At 36.1% G+C, this 15,985-nt stretch overlaps 1 protein-coding gene across 1 annotated transcript; it reads left to right on the top strand.

The window, feature by feature from the left end:
* Positions 1 to 7,569: 7,569 nt before the first annotated feature.
* On the top strand, positions 7,570 to 11,783 carry LOC135147916 (uncharacterized). The gene is made up of 4 exons (XM_064081970.1): positions 7,570 to 9,943; positions 9,986 to 10,266; positions 10,578 to 10,624; positions 11,405 to 11,783. The coding sequence occupies exons 1-4, from the start codon at positions 7,570 to 7,572 to the stop codon at positions 11,781 to 11,783; spliced, it is 3,081 nt and encodes a 1,026-aa protein (XP_063938040.1).
* The last annotated feature ends 4,202 nt before the right edge of the window (positions 11,784 to 15,985 follow it).

The following is a 15,985-nucleotide window of genomic DNA, read 5'->3' on the forward strand; positions in this document are numbered from 1 at the left end:
AGCTTCATTTTCGGTTGTTTAAAATTAGAATCGAGTTGTAGTTTCATTTTTGACTCGTTTAAGCATGTAAACAACTTGTTGCTTCATTATGGGCTAGATTGAAGTTGGAAACAACTTGTAGCTTCATTCCAGACTCGTTTGAAGTTGAAAACAACTTGTAACTTCATTTTCGGTTGTTTAAATTAAAATCAACTTGTAGTTTCATTAATGACTCGTTGGAGCCCGAAAACAACTTGTTGCTTCATTATTGGCTAGATTGAAGTTGGAAATAACTTGTAGCTTCATTCCAGACCCGTTTGAAGTTGAAAACAAATTGTAGCTTCATTTTCGGTTGTTTAAAATTAGAATGAACTTGTAGTATCATTCTTGACTCGTTTGAGACTGGAAACAACTTGTTGCTTCATTATTGGCTAGATTGAAGTTGGAAACAACTTGTAGCTTCATTCCAGACTCGTTTGAAGTTGAAAACAACTTGTAGCTTCATTTTCGGTTGTTTAAAATTAGAATCAACTTGTAGTTTCATTCTTGACTCGTTTAAGCATGTAAAATACTTGTTGCTTCATTATTGGCTAGATTGAAGTTGGAAACAACTCGTAGCTTCATTCCAGACTCGTTTGAAGTTGAAAACAACTTGTAGCTTTATTTTCGGTTGTTTAAAATTAGAATGAACTTGTAGTTTCATTCTTGACTCGTTTGAGCCTGGAAACGACTTGCTGCCTCATTATTGGCTAGTTTGAAGTTGGAAACAACTTGTAGCTTCATTCCAAACTCGTTTGAAGTTGAAAACAACTTGTAGTTTCATTTTCGGTTGTTTAGAATTAGAATCAACTTGTAGTTTCATTCTTGACTCGTTTGTGACCGTAAACAACTTGTTGCTTCATTATTGGCTAGATTGAAGTTTGAAACCACTTGTAGTTTCATTCCAGACTCGTTCGAAGTTGAAAACAACTTGTAGCTTCATTTTCGATTGTTTAAAATTAAAATCGAGTTGTAGTTTCATTCTTGACTCGTTTAAGCATGTAAACAACTTGTTGCTTCATTATGGGCTAGATTGAAGTTGGAAACAACTTGTAGCTTCATTCCAGACTCGTTTGATGTTGAAAACAACTTGTAGCTTTAGTTTTGGTTGTTTAAATTAAAATCAACTTGTAGTTTCATTCTTGACTCGTTGGAGCCCGGAAACAACTTGTTGCTTCAATATTGGCTAGATTGAAGTTGGAAACAACTTGTAGCTTCACTCCAAACTCGTTTGAACTTGAAAACAACTTGTAACTTCATTTTCGGTTGTTTAAAATTAGAATCAACTTGTAGTTTCACTCTTGACTCGTTTCAGCATGTAAACAATTTGTTGCTTCATTATTGGCTAGATTGAAGTTCGAAACAACTTGTAGCTTCATTCCAGACTCGTTTGAAGTTGAAAACAACTTGTAGCTTCATTTTTGGTTTTTTAAAAATAGAATCAACTTGTAGTTTCATTCTTGACTTGTTTAAGCATGTAAACAACTTGTTGCTTCATTATTGGCTAGATTGAAGTTGGAAACAACTTGTAGCTTCATTCCAGACTCGTTTGAAGTTGAAAACAACTTGTAGGTTCATTTTTGGTTGTTTAAATTAAAATCAACTTGTAGTTTCATTCTTGACTCGTTGGAGCCCGGAAACAACTTGTTGCTTCATTATTGGCTAGATTGAAGTTGGAAACAACTTGTAGCTTCAGTCCAGACTCGTTTCAAGTTGAAAACAACTTGTAGCTTCATTTTCAGTTGCTTAAATTAAAATCAACTTGTAGTTTCATTCTTGACTTGTTTGAGCCCGGAAACGACTTGCAGCCTCATTATTGGCTAGTTTGAAGTTGGAAACAACTAGTAGCTTCATTCCAGACTCGTTTTAAGTTGAAAACAACTTGTAGCTTCATTTTCGGTTGTTTAAAATTAGAATCGAGTTGTAGTTTCATTCTTGACTCGTTTAAGCATGTAAACAACTTGTTGCTTCATTATGGGCTAGATTGAAGTTGGAAACAACTTGTAGCTTCATTCCAGACTCGTTTGAAGTTGAAAACAACTTGTAGCTTCATTTTTGGTTTTTTAAATTAAAATCAACTTGTAGTTTCATTCTTGACTCGTTTCAGCATGTAAACAACTTTTTGCTTCATTATTGGCTAGATTGAAGTTGGAAACAACTTGTAGCTTTGTTTCCAGACTCGTTTGAAGTTGAAAACAACTTATAGCTTCATTTTCAGTTGTTTAAATTAAAATCAACTAGTAGTCTTGACTCGTTTCAGCATGTAAACAACTTTTTGCTTCATTATTGGCTAGATTGAAGTTGGAAACAACTTGTAGCTTCATTCCAGACTCGTTTGAAGTTGAAAACAACTTGTAGCTTCATTTTCGGTTGTTTAAATTAAAATCAACTTGTAGTTTCATTCTTGACTCGTTTGAGACCGGAAACAACTTGTTGATTCATTATTGGCTAGATTGAAGTTGGAAATAACTTGTAGCTTCATTCCAGACCCGTTTGAAGTTGAAAACAAATTGTAGCTTCATTTTCGGTTGTTTAAAATTAGAATGAACTTGTAGTATCATTCTTGACTCGTTTGAGACCGGAAACAACTTGTTGCTTCATTATTGGCTAGATTGAAGTTGGAAATAACTTGTAGCTTCATTCCAGACCCGTTTGAAGTTGAAAACAAATTGTAGCTTCATTTTCGGTTGTTTAAAATTAGAATGAACTTGTAGTATCATTCTTGACTCGTTTGAGACCGGATATTATGTAATATCCGGGATTTCGGCATGTATTTATTTATGTCAGTATGCGAATATTTTGTGAATTTTATGTGAATTAATTGTGAATTATATGTTAAGTGACTTGCTGTATGATCGTCTATGTATGTTATGACTTGTTAAATTATAATTTTTATATGATCAGATCAAAATATGGAGAATTTAGGCACTCGTTTGGTAAATTATGGATTACTATATGATTTGATATTTGATTTAAGGATTTAATTAAGTATATTATAAATATTATTATTAATTGATTATAAAACCCGTTTACTCGATAATTAAACCCCCGGGGGGCTTCCGGGAAAGTTTCGCCGGTTTATTATTTGAGATATTCTGAACAACTTTCGTGTTTTAACTTTTCCCATCTGGTGTACGGATTTACGTGAAAAATTTCGGAACGATTTTATGAATATTTTATTATTATTTTACTGTATCGATAAACGTGTACGCCGGATATTGTTAACCCCAAATTATTTTGGCTAAAGCATTATATTTTCGTACTTCGTACCAGACAAAGCTCGGAGCCCCATAAGTTTCTCGTAATGTGTGTATTTGATAATTATCTTTAAAGTCGGTCCCGAACGGATCAGTTTTATTAATACTTAATGATTAAGAAGTGTATTTTATATCCGGTATGATCCAAATGGGGGCCAGTTATTCGTAATTATAAATAGGATAATTACTATTTTATTTTTCATAATTATCATTTCAATACACGGGAATCGAGAGAAACCGGGTTATCGTTCTTGGAGTTCAATCGAAGATTTGAAGACGTTATCGAACTCAGAATCGAGCGTGCAAGCAGTCAAATCGAAGATATCGAAGCGTAGAATCCATATCAAGTTTCAAAAACAGCTCTAGATTAACAGGTTAGAAGTAATTAGGGTTTTTAATTTCGAGTTAATTAGGGTTAAATTAGGGCTTTTTGATTTTGATGTGTTTTATGTGATTTTATGCTTCCATGTTGTAGATAATCTTCTCCTGATCATTTTGGTATATCATATGTGTGATTTGGATGTCAATAACATGTTCAAAATTGAGTTTAATTGTTCGAATTAGAAATTAGGGTTTATAGTCGTTTGAATGTTTTCAATTGAAAATTAGGGCTTTTTAATCCAGGAGGTAGAAGTGAAATTGGAGGATACCATTATGTTTGTCATGTCTCCAGGAGTGTGTACACATGTTTAAATCGTACCTGAGGTTCAGGAATTGGACGAATTGACGAGAAGAAAACTCGCCGGCGACAGCGAGTTTCTTCAAGTCTTTCCGGCCAATTTCTAGCTCGGTTGGTTGAATTGAAGTGATGTACAGGTTTTAAATGATGCTGGGAACGTTTCTGGAGAGTTTGGTGAGCAAAGGTGGCCGGGAACTCCCCCTCCGGCGTCCGACGGTGGTTCAGGGGCGGCGGCTGTAATTTTTACAGTTTAGCCCCTGAACTTTCGAAGATGATGAAGTTGTTGCATTATAGTTTTAAAACTTACAGTTCAAACCTTTACGTTTCAAAACTTTGCAGTTTAAACCCTGAGGTTTTAAAACTTTTAAAAACAGTTTTATTTAATTTATTTTTATTTCGAAAATCATTTATTTATTTTTAAAAATAGTTTTAATTTTTCTTTATTCAAAAACAAATCTGATTTAATTTATTAATTAATTTTAATTAGTAATTAATTATTATAATTAGTCAATTAATTTAAATATTAATTGATTAATTGTTTTAATTATTTATTAATTGATTTTAATTGATTTATTAATTAGATTTAATTGTTTTAATTGTTTTAAAAATCCAGAAAAATAGTTTCAAGCTTTAGAAAATTATTCTAAAATATGTTGAAGGTTCGTTAATTGATTTCAAGTGATTTCGAACCTTATTTCGAGTATTCGGACTTGTTTATTCAGTTATAAATTGATTCTTTTACCCGTTTTTATTCCGAAAAATGTTTAAAAATTCATAACAAATACCAGAAAAATCATTTTAACCCCAAACCTCTTCTGAAAGGCTATTTTATTAATTAACTTATGTGTTATGTGCTATGTGTTACTTGATTGAGATGTGAAATGCTTATGTGAACATTGTATGACTGTTTTAATCGTATCTTTTGAACCATAAATCGGATTTAAGTGAAACGAAGGGTAGATAGAAGCTTGTTTCGATTATGAAACAAATAGGATGACATGAGAATGAATATTGATAGATGAATATTATGATTATCAGAGAAGGACAGGCTTAGAAAAGGAAAGCAGGTAGTGTTGGAGTGATTCTGTTTAGTGAAAGCTATAGAGAGAAGTAAAGCTTCTGAATAAGGCAAGTGCTCTATTCTCAACTTATACTTCTGTAAACTCCTTGAACTACTCTTCTGTATATGATGTGGTTATCCTGGATAAACTTGGAAATGCATCTGTTGATATATTGTGCTATTGATCCTGATTATTAACAAACCTTATTCAATCCTTTCAACACCTGAATTATAAGCTGAACCTTGATGTTGATTTCAATTGAACTTATACCTATTTCTTTGAGACTTGACAACACAAATCAATTGCATTGATATTCTTCCATTCTTGAATGACCAAACAGTATAAGCCTATATGCTACAACACTTCACCAAATTATACAATGTCTTACCAAATACCTATATTACCCCTTTGAAGAATGTTCACACATATACACCCTAACACTTGAAATTCCTACAAGTTAAATATATTTGAAACCTCAAGCTATTCTCACTTACATTGTTCTCTCTACAAAACCTCAGATTGGCTTCACCATATACATGATCTTTCTTTCGACCTCAAGCCATTCTTCAAACATATTGTGAGGATACTTAACCCTACTTCTGAGTTGTCTTTTAATCTTGATAAATATTGTAACCCTCGTTATAATGATTCTGATTTGACGATTATGATTCTGTTTTGGTAATATTGCTTCTGTTCCAATGGTATTGATTCTGATTTATTGAGATATTGTTGATTTCATTATATTGTTAAAGAATTGGATGGTTTTATAAATGTGGACCAGATTCGTGGTCAGACCAGATTCGTGGTCATTAGGCCAATGTGTGCCTTGGATCCAGTGATAGAGCTTGGTATGTACCTGGCTCGGGGTTAGTGCGTGATTGATCAACAGCCTAACCTTGGTTTTTAAATAATAATATGAATATCCAATTCTAATCATTGTTTTAAAACGGGAATTTGATACCTTGATTCATTCTTATTGATAAATGTTAAACTTCAGTTTATTGTTTATATTACTTGCTGAGCTGTAAGCTCACTCTTGCGATGCCTTATGTTCTTTTCCAGTGAAGAAAGAGACTACTGTTAGCGAGGACCCACAGGCTAGCCATCAAGCTAAGGTATCAGGATGAGTGTTGGAAAGCCTTGCTAGGAGTTGCTGATGTTATAAACTTTTGAGTATCGTTGTGTGTAAGCACTGCGTTTTATGTTTGTAAGTTGTAAGATATGGATTGGGATTTGATGTATTGTAATATGACTTAAGATGTGGCTTGTTTCATACTGTAACCTGAAGCGATCCGTGGATGTTTAGGGTCAATGCATATATTATTATCGTTTACAGGTTTATATTATTGTGTGACCCCCAAGTCTATGACCCGGATTTGGAGGGTGTCACAGGTTGGTATCAGAGCTACAGGTTATGAGTCAATGAAACAAGCCTAGATTGTCGGGTTGGGTAGAGGGATTAAAATTTGAAGCGAGTGATAGGTAGATAGAACGTTGAGAGGTGAGTAATGGTGACTTTCAGGTATTCCTATTATCAGAGATTCTTATGTATGCGTTATCTCATGACTTTCAGGTATTCACGATGTCAGATCCTATCATTCCCCCATATCCCCAGCATTCAGACACCACTGTTAGTGGACCCCCACCCCCTCAGATACCAGAGCCTCGCCCTCCTGTTCCACCCACTTTGGAGGAGGTGTTGGCTGCAGCAGCAGTAGTTCCTCCCAGAGACATAGCCTCGACCTCTCGTGCTAGGCCTTTCATACCTGGACCCCCACCCAGTACCCCCAGTTCCACCCGAGGTTCTTCTGTTCATACCTCCTTTCGTACCGCACAGCAGCCTGTTCCTTACCATGAGTATGAGGCGATGAGGATGGAGCGCCAGTATCTTCTTGGGCAGATTAGGGAGTTAGAGCGTGTTATCCAGATGATGGATCCTGGTAGAGCCGAGCGAGAGCTGAGGCAGAAGATTGTGACCGTCAGGGAGATCGCAAGGGCAAAGCTTAGTGCCGCAGCTGAAGATCAGGGTACCTACGGTGATCTAGCAGAGTGGGCCATATGGATGATGAAGGAGTTGGACAAGCTTGGAGGTCCTACTTTTCCTTGGAGTTAGACGGTGGTAGTTACAGAGTGGTGGTACCATGTACATTAGTGTGTAGTGTGTAGTGTGTAGTATATCGTCAGCCAGTTTTGACCTTGTATAGACTAGCGTGCTGACCAGTGTGTAGGTTGGATGTTCCGCTTTACTTTTGACAAGCGCTTGCGCTGATGTACCCCCAGCTCTTTATATATATCAGAACTTTCCTTTTCATATTGTCTTTTACCTTATTGCACCTGTTTTACTTACTTTATTTATTGCACTTGTTTTATTTATCTTGCCAACTGTACCTGATATAAACCTTGTTTCTTTCTTCATCATTCTGTTCTGTAAAGAAGCATGTGATTCATTTAATTAAATGATTAAAAATGTTTTCAAAAAGAAATATTTTGTTTTCTAAAAACGATTGTTGAAGGTTTTAGAGATTAAATAAATTGCTTGTTTCTTTACAGAGCTATGCCTCCCAGAAGACAAAACCGTGCAAACAACCGTGATGGTAACAATGATAATAACAATCCAGAACCTACAATGGCCCAAATTCTTCAGATCTTGGCCCAACAGACTGCCAACCTGACTCAGCAGCAGGAAAGGCAGGCTAATCCCCAGGTTACTTTCAAAAACTTTCAGTCTGTTAATCCCCCAGAGTTTAAGGGTTCAGCGGACCCTATTGAGGCTAGGATATGGTTGAAGGAAATTGAAAAGGCATTTATGTTGGTTAAAGTGAGAGATGAGCAGAAGACTGAGTTTGCTAGTTATTATCTGAAGGAGGAGGCCACCTATTGGTGGGAGTCTGTGAGAGCAATGGAAGGGACAGAGGATGTTACCTGGGATAGGTTTAAGGAGTTGTTTTTGGAGAAATACTTTCCTCAATTTCTCCAGGATCGAATGGAGTTACAGTTTTTAGAATTGAAGCAAGGGGATATGTCAGTGGCTGAGTATGAGAAAAAGTTTGCTGAGTTGGCTAGGTTTGTTCCAACCTATGTAGATACCGACAGGAAAAGAGCTAAGAGATTTCAACAGGGGTTAAAAGCATGGATCAGGGGAAAACTAGCCATATTGGAATTAGATACTTATGCAGCTGTAGTTCAGAAGGCAATGATAGCAGAAACGGAAAGCGAAATGTCTCAGAAAGAGAAAGAGGGAAAGAAGCGTAAGCCAGAGCATCACGAGGGACAGTTTCAGCAGGGAAGGTTTCAGAACTTTAATAACCCGAAGAAGGGGAAATTTCAGCAGGGGAGAAATCCCACTTTTAAGAAGCCAGATGTAGGTGGTAGTGGACAAGGTAACCGTCCAGCTATTGGAAATCAACCAAGGCCTCCACTGCCGGAGTGCCAGATATGTGGAAAGAGGCACGGGGGAATCTGTAATAGATTGAATGTAGTGTGTTATAAGTGTAATCAGAAAGGACACTATTCTAGAGAATGTCAGAACCCACCAGCACGGACCCCAATGATTCGAGATCAACCAGCAAGGAACCAACTCAATAGGACTCCAGCAGCTGGGATAACATGTTTTAGGTGTGGAAAACCAGGACACATGGTGAAGGATTGCAAGGTACCAGCTCCAGGTAACCCTACACTTAGAATTATGGGATCCACTCCAGTAGTCCCAGAAGTTCCTAAAGCCAGAACCTACAACATGACTATGAGGGATGCAGTCCAGGATGCAGATGTGGTGGCAGGTACGCTTACTGTGAATTCTTTATGTGCCAAGGTTTTGATTGATTCTGGAGCTACTAGATCGTTTATTTCTGAATATTTTGTGCCTAAGTTAAGTCGTCCCATAGAATTGCTTAATGAGGTTATGAATATAGAGTTGGCTAATCAGGAACGTGTCCCTGTTAGCCAAGTTTATAGGAATTGTGAAGTTGAGATCTTAGGAAATAAGTTTTGTGCCGACTTGATACCTTTCAAGTTGGGAGAGTTTGATGTTATTTTAGGGATGGATTGGTTATCGAAGCATAATGCTCAGATAGATTGTCGTAGTACAAAGGTGATATTAAAAACACCGAATGAGAAGACGATAGTATTTCGAGGACAGAAACAGGTAAAGAAGTTTTTGACTATGATTCAAACGAAGAGATTGTTGCGTCAAGGTTGTGAAGCTTATATAGCGTATGTAACTGATCAGAGTCGAGAACTTGTGAAGCTTGAAGATATTCCGGTAGTAAACGAGTTCCCAGATGTATTTCCAGATGAGTTACCCGGATTACCTCCAGATAGAGAAATTGAATTTGCAATAGATTTAGCACCTGGAACCGAACCAGTATCTAAAGCCCCATATAGAATGGCACCAGTAGAAATGAAAGAATTGGCAACCCAGTTACAAGATTTGTTAGAGAAGGGAGTGGTTAGACCCAGTGTATCCCCGTGGGGAGCACCAGTGTTGTTTGTGAAGAAGAAGGATGGTAGTATGAGGTTATGTATCGATTACCGGGAACTTAATAAGTTAACCATTAAGAATAGATACCCATTACCCCGTATAGATGATTTGTTTGATCAATTGAAGGGAGCGAGATGTTTTTCGAAGATTGATTTAAGGTCGGGATACCATCAGCTAAAGATTAAACAAGAAGATATACCTAAAACAGCTTTTAGAACCCGATATGGCCACTATGAGTTTTTAGTGATGGCCTTTGGATTAACCAATGCCCCCGCAGCTTTTATGGACCTAATGAACAGAGTCTTTAAACCATATTTGGATAAATTTGTGATTGTATTCATAGATGATATTTTGATTTATTCCAAAACCACTGAGGATCATGCAACCCACTTAAGGATGGCTTTAGAGACATTGAGAAGAGAGAAGTTGTATGCTAAGTTTTCAAAGTGTGAATTCTGGTTACAAGAGGTCCAATTTCTAGGTCATATAGTCAGTAAAGAAGGAATTAAAGTAGATCCCTCCAAGATTGAGGCAATTATGAATTGGGAAAGGCCAAGGACACCAACAGAAGTTAGAAGTTTCTTGGGTTTGGCAGGTTATTATAGAAGATTTGTCCAAGATTTCTCAAGGATTGCTGTACCAATGACGAGGCTTACCCGGAAAGAAGAAAAGTTTGTGTGGACTGAAAAGTGTGAAGAAAGTTTCCAAGAATTGAAGAAAAGGTTAGTATCAGCCCCAGTGTTATCACTTCCAGATGAACAAGGAAATTTTGTAATTTATAGTGATGCTTCTCATAAGGGATTGGGTTGTATGTTGATGCAACATGACAAAGTCATTGCTTATGCATCCAGACAACTCAAACCCCATGAGCAGAGTATCCTACACATGATTTAGAACTAGCAGCCATAGTGTTTGCATTGAAAATTTGGAGACATTACTTATATGGAGAAAAGTGTGAAATCTACACAGATCATAAGAGTCTGAAGTATATCTTTACGCAGAAAGAGCTTAATATGAGGCAGAGAAGGTGGTTAGAATTAATAAAGGATTATGATTGCACCATCAATTATCACCCTGGAAAGGCAAATGTAGTGGCAGATGCTTTGAGCAGGAAAGAAAGACTGAATGTGTTGACGTTACCTAAGGAAATATATAGAGAATTCGAAAAGCTGGAAATAGAAGTTAGAGTGAGTGAACCCTCAGAGGCTGGATTATATACAATGATTTTTCAACCAGAATTACTAGAGAAGATAAGGAAATATCAAGAGACAATGATGGAACAGGATGTTAATAATTTGGTTGGGGAAGAGCTTTGTACCCAAAAAGATGATCAGGGAATTCTAAGATTTTCTTCTAGGATATGGATTCCACCAGTACAGGAGTTGAAGGATGAAGTTTTAAGTGAAGCACATAGTTCCGCTTATTCAATCCACCCCGGGAGTACTAAGATGTATAGAGATTTGAAAGAGAATTATTGGTGGCCAGATATGAAGAAAGAGATTGCGGAGTAGGTAAGTAAATGTTATACGTGTCAAAGAGTAAAGGCAGAACACCAGCGACCGAGTGGATTGTTACAACCCCTAGAGATTCCAGAATGGAAATGGGAGCATATTGTAATGGATTTTATAGTTGGATTACCTAGAACGAGGGCAAATCACGATGCCATATGGGTTATTGTAGATAGACTAACTAAGTCAGCTCATTTCCTTCCCATTAACGAAAGATTTTCATTAGACAAGTTAGTTCATATGTATCTGAAGGAGATCGTCGTTCGTCACGGAGTTCCAGTCTCCATTGTATCCGATCGAGATCCACGATTCAACTCGAGATTCTGGAAGAGCTTTCAGGAATGCTTGGGCACCAGACTGAATATGAGCACTGCTTATCATCCACAAACTGATGGTCAGAGCAAAAGGACTATTCAAACGATCGAGGATATGCTACGTGTCTGTGCTATCGATTTTAAAGGCAACTGGGACGAGCATCTACCGTTAGTGGAATTCTCATACAACAACAGCTATCATGCAAGCATCGGAATGCCTCCTTATGAAGCTCTTTATGGACGTAAATGTCGCTCACCCGTGTGTTGGGATGAAGTAGGAGAACGCAAATTACTTGGGCCAGAACTAGTTCAGCAGACGAAAGAAGTGATTGAAACCATTCAAAGAAGACTGATTTCAGCACAGAATCGTCAGAGAAAGTACGCGGATCAAACCAGGAAAGATATAGAATTTGAAGAGGGAGAATCTGTATTACTGAAGATTTCGCCATGGAAAGGACTATCCTGATTTGGCAAGAAAGGAAAGCTAAGTCCCAGATACGTCGGACCATTCGAGATCTTGAGGCGCGTTGGTAAAGTGGCTTATGAGTTAGCATTACCCCCACATATGGAGCATATTCATAACGTCTTTCATGTGTCAATGCTTAAGAAGTATCATCCAGATTCTAGGCATGTGATAGAATACGAGCCAGTAGAACTGCAAGCAGATTTGTCTTATGTTGAGAATCCAATAGAGATTCTAGATAGAAAGGAGAAAGTGTTAAGGAATAAAGTGGTGAAAATAGTGAGAGTGTTGTGGAGAAACCCAAAAGTTGAAGAATCAACTTGGGAGTTAGAAAGTGATATGCGTGAGAAATATCCTCACTTGTTTTCTTAGCAGATTCTGAGGACAGAATCCTTTTAAGGGGGGAAGGATGTAATATCCGGGATTTCGGCATGTATTTATTTATGTCAGTATGCGAATATTTTGTGAATTTTATGTGAATTAATTGTGAATTATATGTTAAGTGACTTGCTGTATGATCGTCTATGTATGTTATGACTTGTTAAATTATAATTTTTATATGATCAGATCAAAATATGGAGAATTTAGGCACTCGTTTGGTAAATTATGGATTACTATATGATTTGATATTTGATTTAAGGATTTAATTAAGTATATTATAAATATTATTATTAATTGATTTTAAAACCCGTTTACTCGATAATTAAACCCCCGGGGGGCTTCCAGGAAAGTTTCGCCGGTTTATTATTTGAGATATTCTGAACAACTTTCGTGTTTTAACTTTTCCCATCTGGTGTACGGATTTACGTGAAAAATTTCGGAACGATTTTATGAATATTTTATTATTATTTTACTGTATCGATAAACGTGTACGCCGGATATTGTTAACCCCAAATTATTTTGGCTAAAGCATTATATTTTCGTACTTCGTGCCAGACAAAGCTCGGAGCCCCATAAGTTTCTCGTAATGTGTGTATTTGATAATTATCTTTAAAGTCGGTCCCGAACGGATCAGTTTTATTAATACTTAATGATTAAGAAGTGTATTTTATATCCGGTATGATCCAAATGGGGGGCAGTTATTCGTAATTATAAATAGGATAATTACTATTTTATTTTTCATAATTATCATTTCAATACACGGGAATCGAGAGAAACCGGGTTATCGTTCTTCGCGTTCTTGGAGTTCAATCGAAGATTTGAAGACGTTATCGAACTCAGAATCGAGCGTGCAAGCAGTCAAATCGAAGATGTCGAAGCGTAGAATCCATATCAAGTTTCAAAAACAGCTCTAGATTAACAGGTTAGAAGTAATTAGGGTTTTTAATTTCGAGTTAATTAGGGTTAAATTAGGGCTTTTTGATTTTGATGTGTTTTATGTGATTTTATGCTTCCATGTTGTAGATAATCTTCTCCTGATCATTTTGGTATATCATATGTGTGATTTGGATGTCAATAACATGTTCAAAATTGAGTTTAATTGTTCGAATTAGAAATTAGGGTTTATAGTCGTTTGAATGTTTTCAATTGAAAATTAGGGCTTTTTAATCCAGGAGGTAGAAGTGAAATTGGAGGATACCATTATGTTTGTCATGTCTCCAGGAGTGTGTACATATGTTTAAATCGTACCTGAGGTTCAGGAATTGGACGAATTGACGAGAAGAAAACTCGCCGGCGACGGCGAGTTTCTTCAAGTCTTTCCGGCCAAGTTCTGGCTCGGTTGGTTGAATTGAAGTGATGTACAGGTTTTAAATGATGCTGGGAACGTTTCTGGAGAGTTTGGTGAGCAAAGGTGGCCGGGAACTCCCCCTCCGGCGTCCGACGGTGGTTCAGGGGCGGCGGCTGTAATTTTTACAGTTTAGCCCCTGAACTTTCGAAGATGATGAAGTTGTTGCATTATAGTTTTAAAACTTACAGTTCAAACCTTTACGTTTCAAAACTTTGCAGTTTAAACCCTGAGGTTTTAAAACTTTTAAAAACAGTTTTATTTAATTTATTTTTATTTCGAAAATCATTTATTTATTTTTAAAAATAGTTTTAATTATTTCTTTATTCAAAAACAAATCTGATTTAATTTATTAATTAATTTTAATTAGTAATTAATTATTATAATTAGTCAATTAATTTAAATATTAATTGATTAATTGTTTTAATTATTTATTAATTGATTTTAATTGATTTATTAATTAGATTTAATTGTTTTAATTGTTTTAAAAATCCAGAAAAATAGTTTCAAGCTTTAGAAAATTATTCTAAAATATGTTGAAGGTTCGTTAATTGATTTCAAGTGATTTCGAACCTTATTTCGAGTATTCGGACTTGTTTATTCAGTTATAAATTGATTCTTTTACCCGTTTTTATTCCGAAAAATGTTTAAAAATTCATAACAAATACCAGAAAAATCATTTTAACCCCAAACCTCTTCTGAAAGGCTATTTTATTAATTAACTTATGTGTTATGTGCTATGTGTTACTTGATTGAGATGTGAAATGCTTATGTGAACATTGTATGACTGTTTTAATCGTATCTTTTGAACCATAAATCGGATTTAAGTGAAACGAAGGGTAGATAGAAGCTTGTTTCGATTATGAAACAAATAGGATGACATGAGAATGAATATTGATAGATGAATATTATGATTATCAGAGAAGGACAGGCTTAGAAAAGGAAAGCAGGTAGTGTTGGAGTGATTCTGTTTAGTGAAAGCTATAGAGAGAAGTAAAGCTTCTGAATAAGGCAAGTGCTCTATTCTCAACTTATACTTCTGTAAACTCCTTGAACTACTCTTCTGTATATGATGTGGTTATCCTGGATAAACTTGGAAATGCATCTGTTGATATATTGTGCTATTGATCCTGATTATTAACAAACCTTATTCAATCCTTTCAACACCTGAATTATAAGCTGAACCTTGATGTTGATTTCAATTGAACTTATACCTATTTCTTTGAGACTTGACAACACAAATCAATTGCATTGATATTCTTCCATTCTTGAATGACCAAACAGTATAAGCCTATATGCTACAACACTTCACCAAATTATACAATGTCTTACCAAATACCTATATTACCCCTTTGAAGAATGTTCACACATATACACCCTAACACTTGAAATTCCTACAAGTTAAATATATTTGAAACCTCAAGCTATTCTCACTTACATTGTTCTCTCTACAAAACCTCAGATTGGCTTCACCATATACATGATCTTTCTTTCGACCTCAAGCCATTCTTCAAACATATTGTGAGGATACTTAACCCTACTTCTGAGTTGTCTTTTAATCTTGATAAATATTGTAACCCTCGTTATAATGATTCTGATTTGACGATTATGATTCTGTTTTGGTAATATTGCTTCTGTTCCAATGGTATTGATTCTGATTTATTGAGATATTGTTGATTTCATTATATTGTTAAAGAATTGGATGGTTTTATAAATGTGGACCAGATTCGTGGTCAGACCAGATTCGTGGTCATTAGGCCAATGTGTGCCTTGGATCCAGTGATAGAGCTTGGTATGTACCTGGCTCGGGGTTAGTGCGTGATTGATCAACAGCCTAACCTTGGTTTTTAAATAATAATATGAATATCCAATTCTAATCATTGTTTTAAAACGGGAATTTGATACCTTGATTCATTCTTATTGATAAATGTTAAACTTCAGTTTATTGTTTATATTACTTGCTGAGCTGTAAGCTCACTCTTGCGATGCCTTATGTTCTTTTCCAGTGAAGAAAGAGACTACTGTTAGCGAGGACCCACAGGCTAGCCATCAAGCTAAGGTATCAGGATGAGTGTTGGAAAGCCTTGCTAGGAGTTGCTGATGTTATAAACTTTTGAGTATCGTTGTGTGTAAGCACTGCGTTTTATGTTTGTAAGTTGTAAGATATGGATTGGGATTTGATGTATTGTAATATGACTTAAGATGTGGCTTGTTTCATACTGTAACCTGAAGCGATCCGTGGATGTTTAGGGTCAATGCATATATTATTATCGTTTACAGGTTTATATTATTGTGTGACCCCCAAGTCTATGACCCGGATTTGGAGGGTGTCACAGGTTGGTATCAGAGCTACAGGTTATGAGTCAATGAAACAAGCCTAGATTGTCGGGTTGGGTAGAGGGATTAAAATTTGAAGCGAGTGATAGGTAGATAGAACGTTGAGAGGTGAGTAATGGTGACTTTCAGGTATTCCTATTAT

Source organism: Daucus carota, chromosome 7, assembly GCF_001625215.2.
Source record: "Daucus carota subsp. sativus chromosome 7, DH1 v3.0, whole genome shotgun sequence".
Taxonomy (NCBI): Eukaryota; Viridiplantae; Streptophyta; class Magnoliopsida; order Apiales; family Apiaceae; genus Daucus; species Daucus carota.

Coding starts and splice junctions, on each gene's coding strand:
- LOC135147916 (XM_064081970.1), top strand. CDS start 7,570: ATGCCTCCCAGAAGACAAAACCGTGCAAACAACCGTGATGGTAACAAT. Junction 10,267..10,577: donor CAGATGAACAAGGAAATTTT/GTAATTTATAGT, acceptor CACCCTGGAAAG/GCAAATGTAGTGGCAGATGC. Junction 10,625..11,404: donor AGGAAAGAAAGACTGAATGT/GTTGACGTTACC, acceptor TGATGGTCAGAG/CAAAAGGACTATTCAAACGA.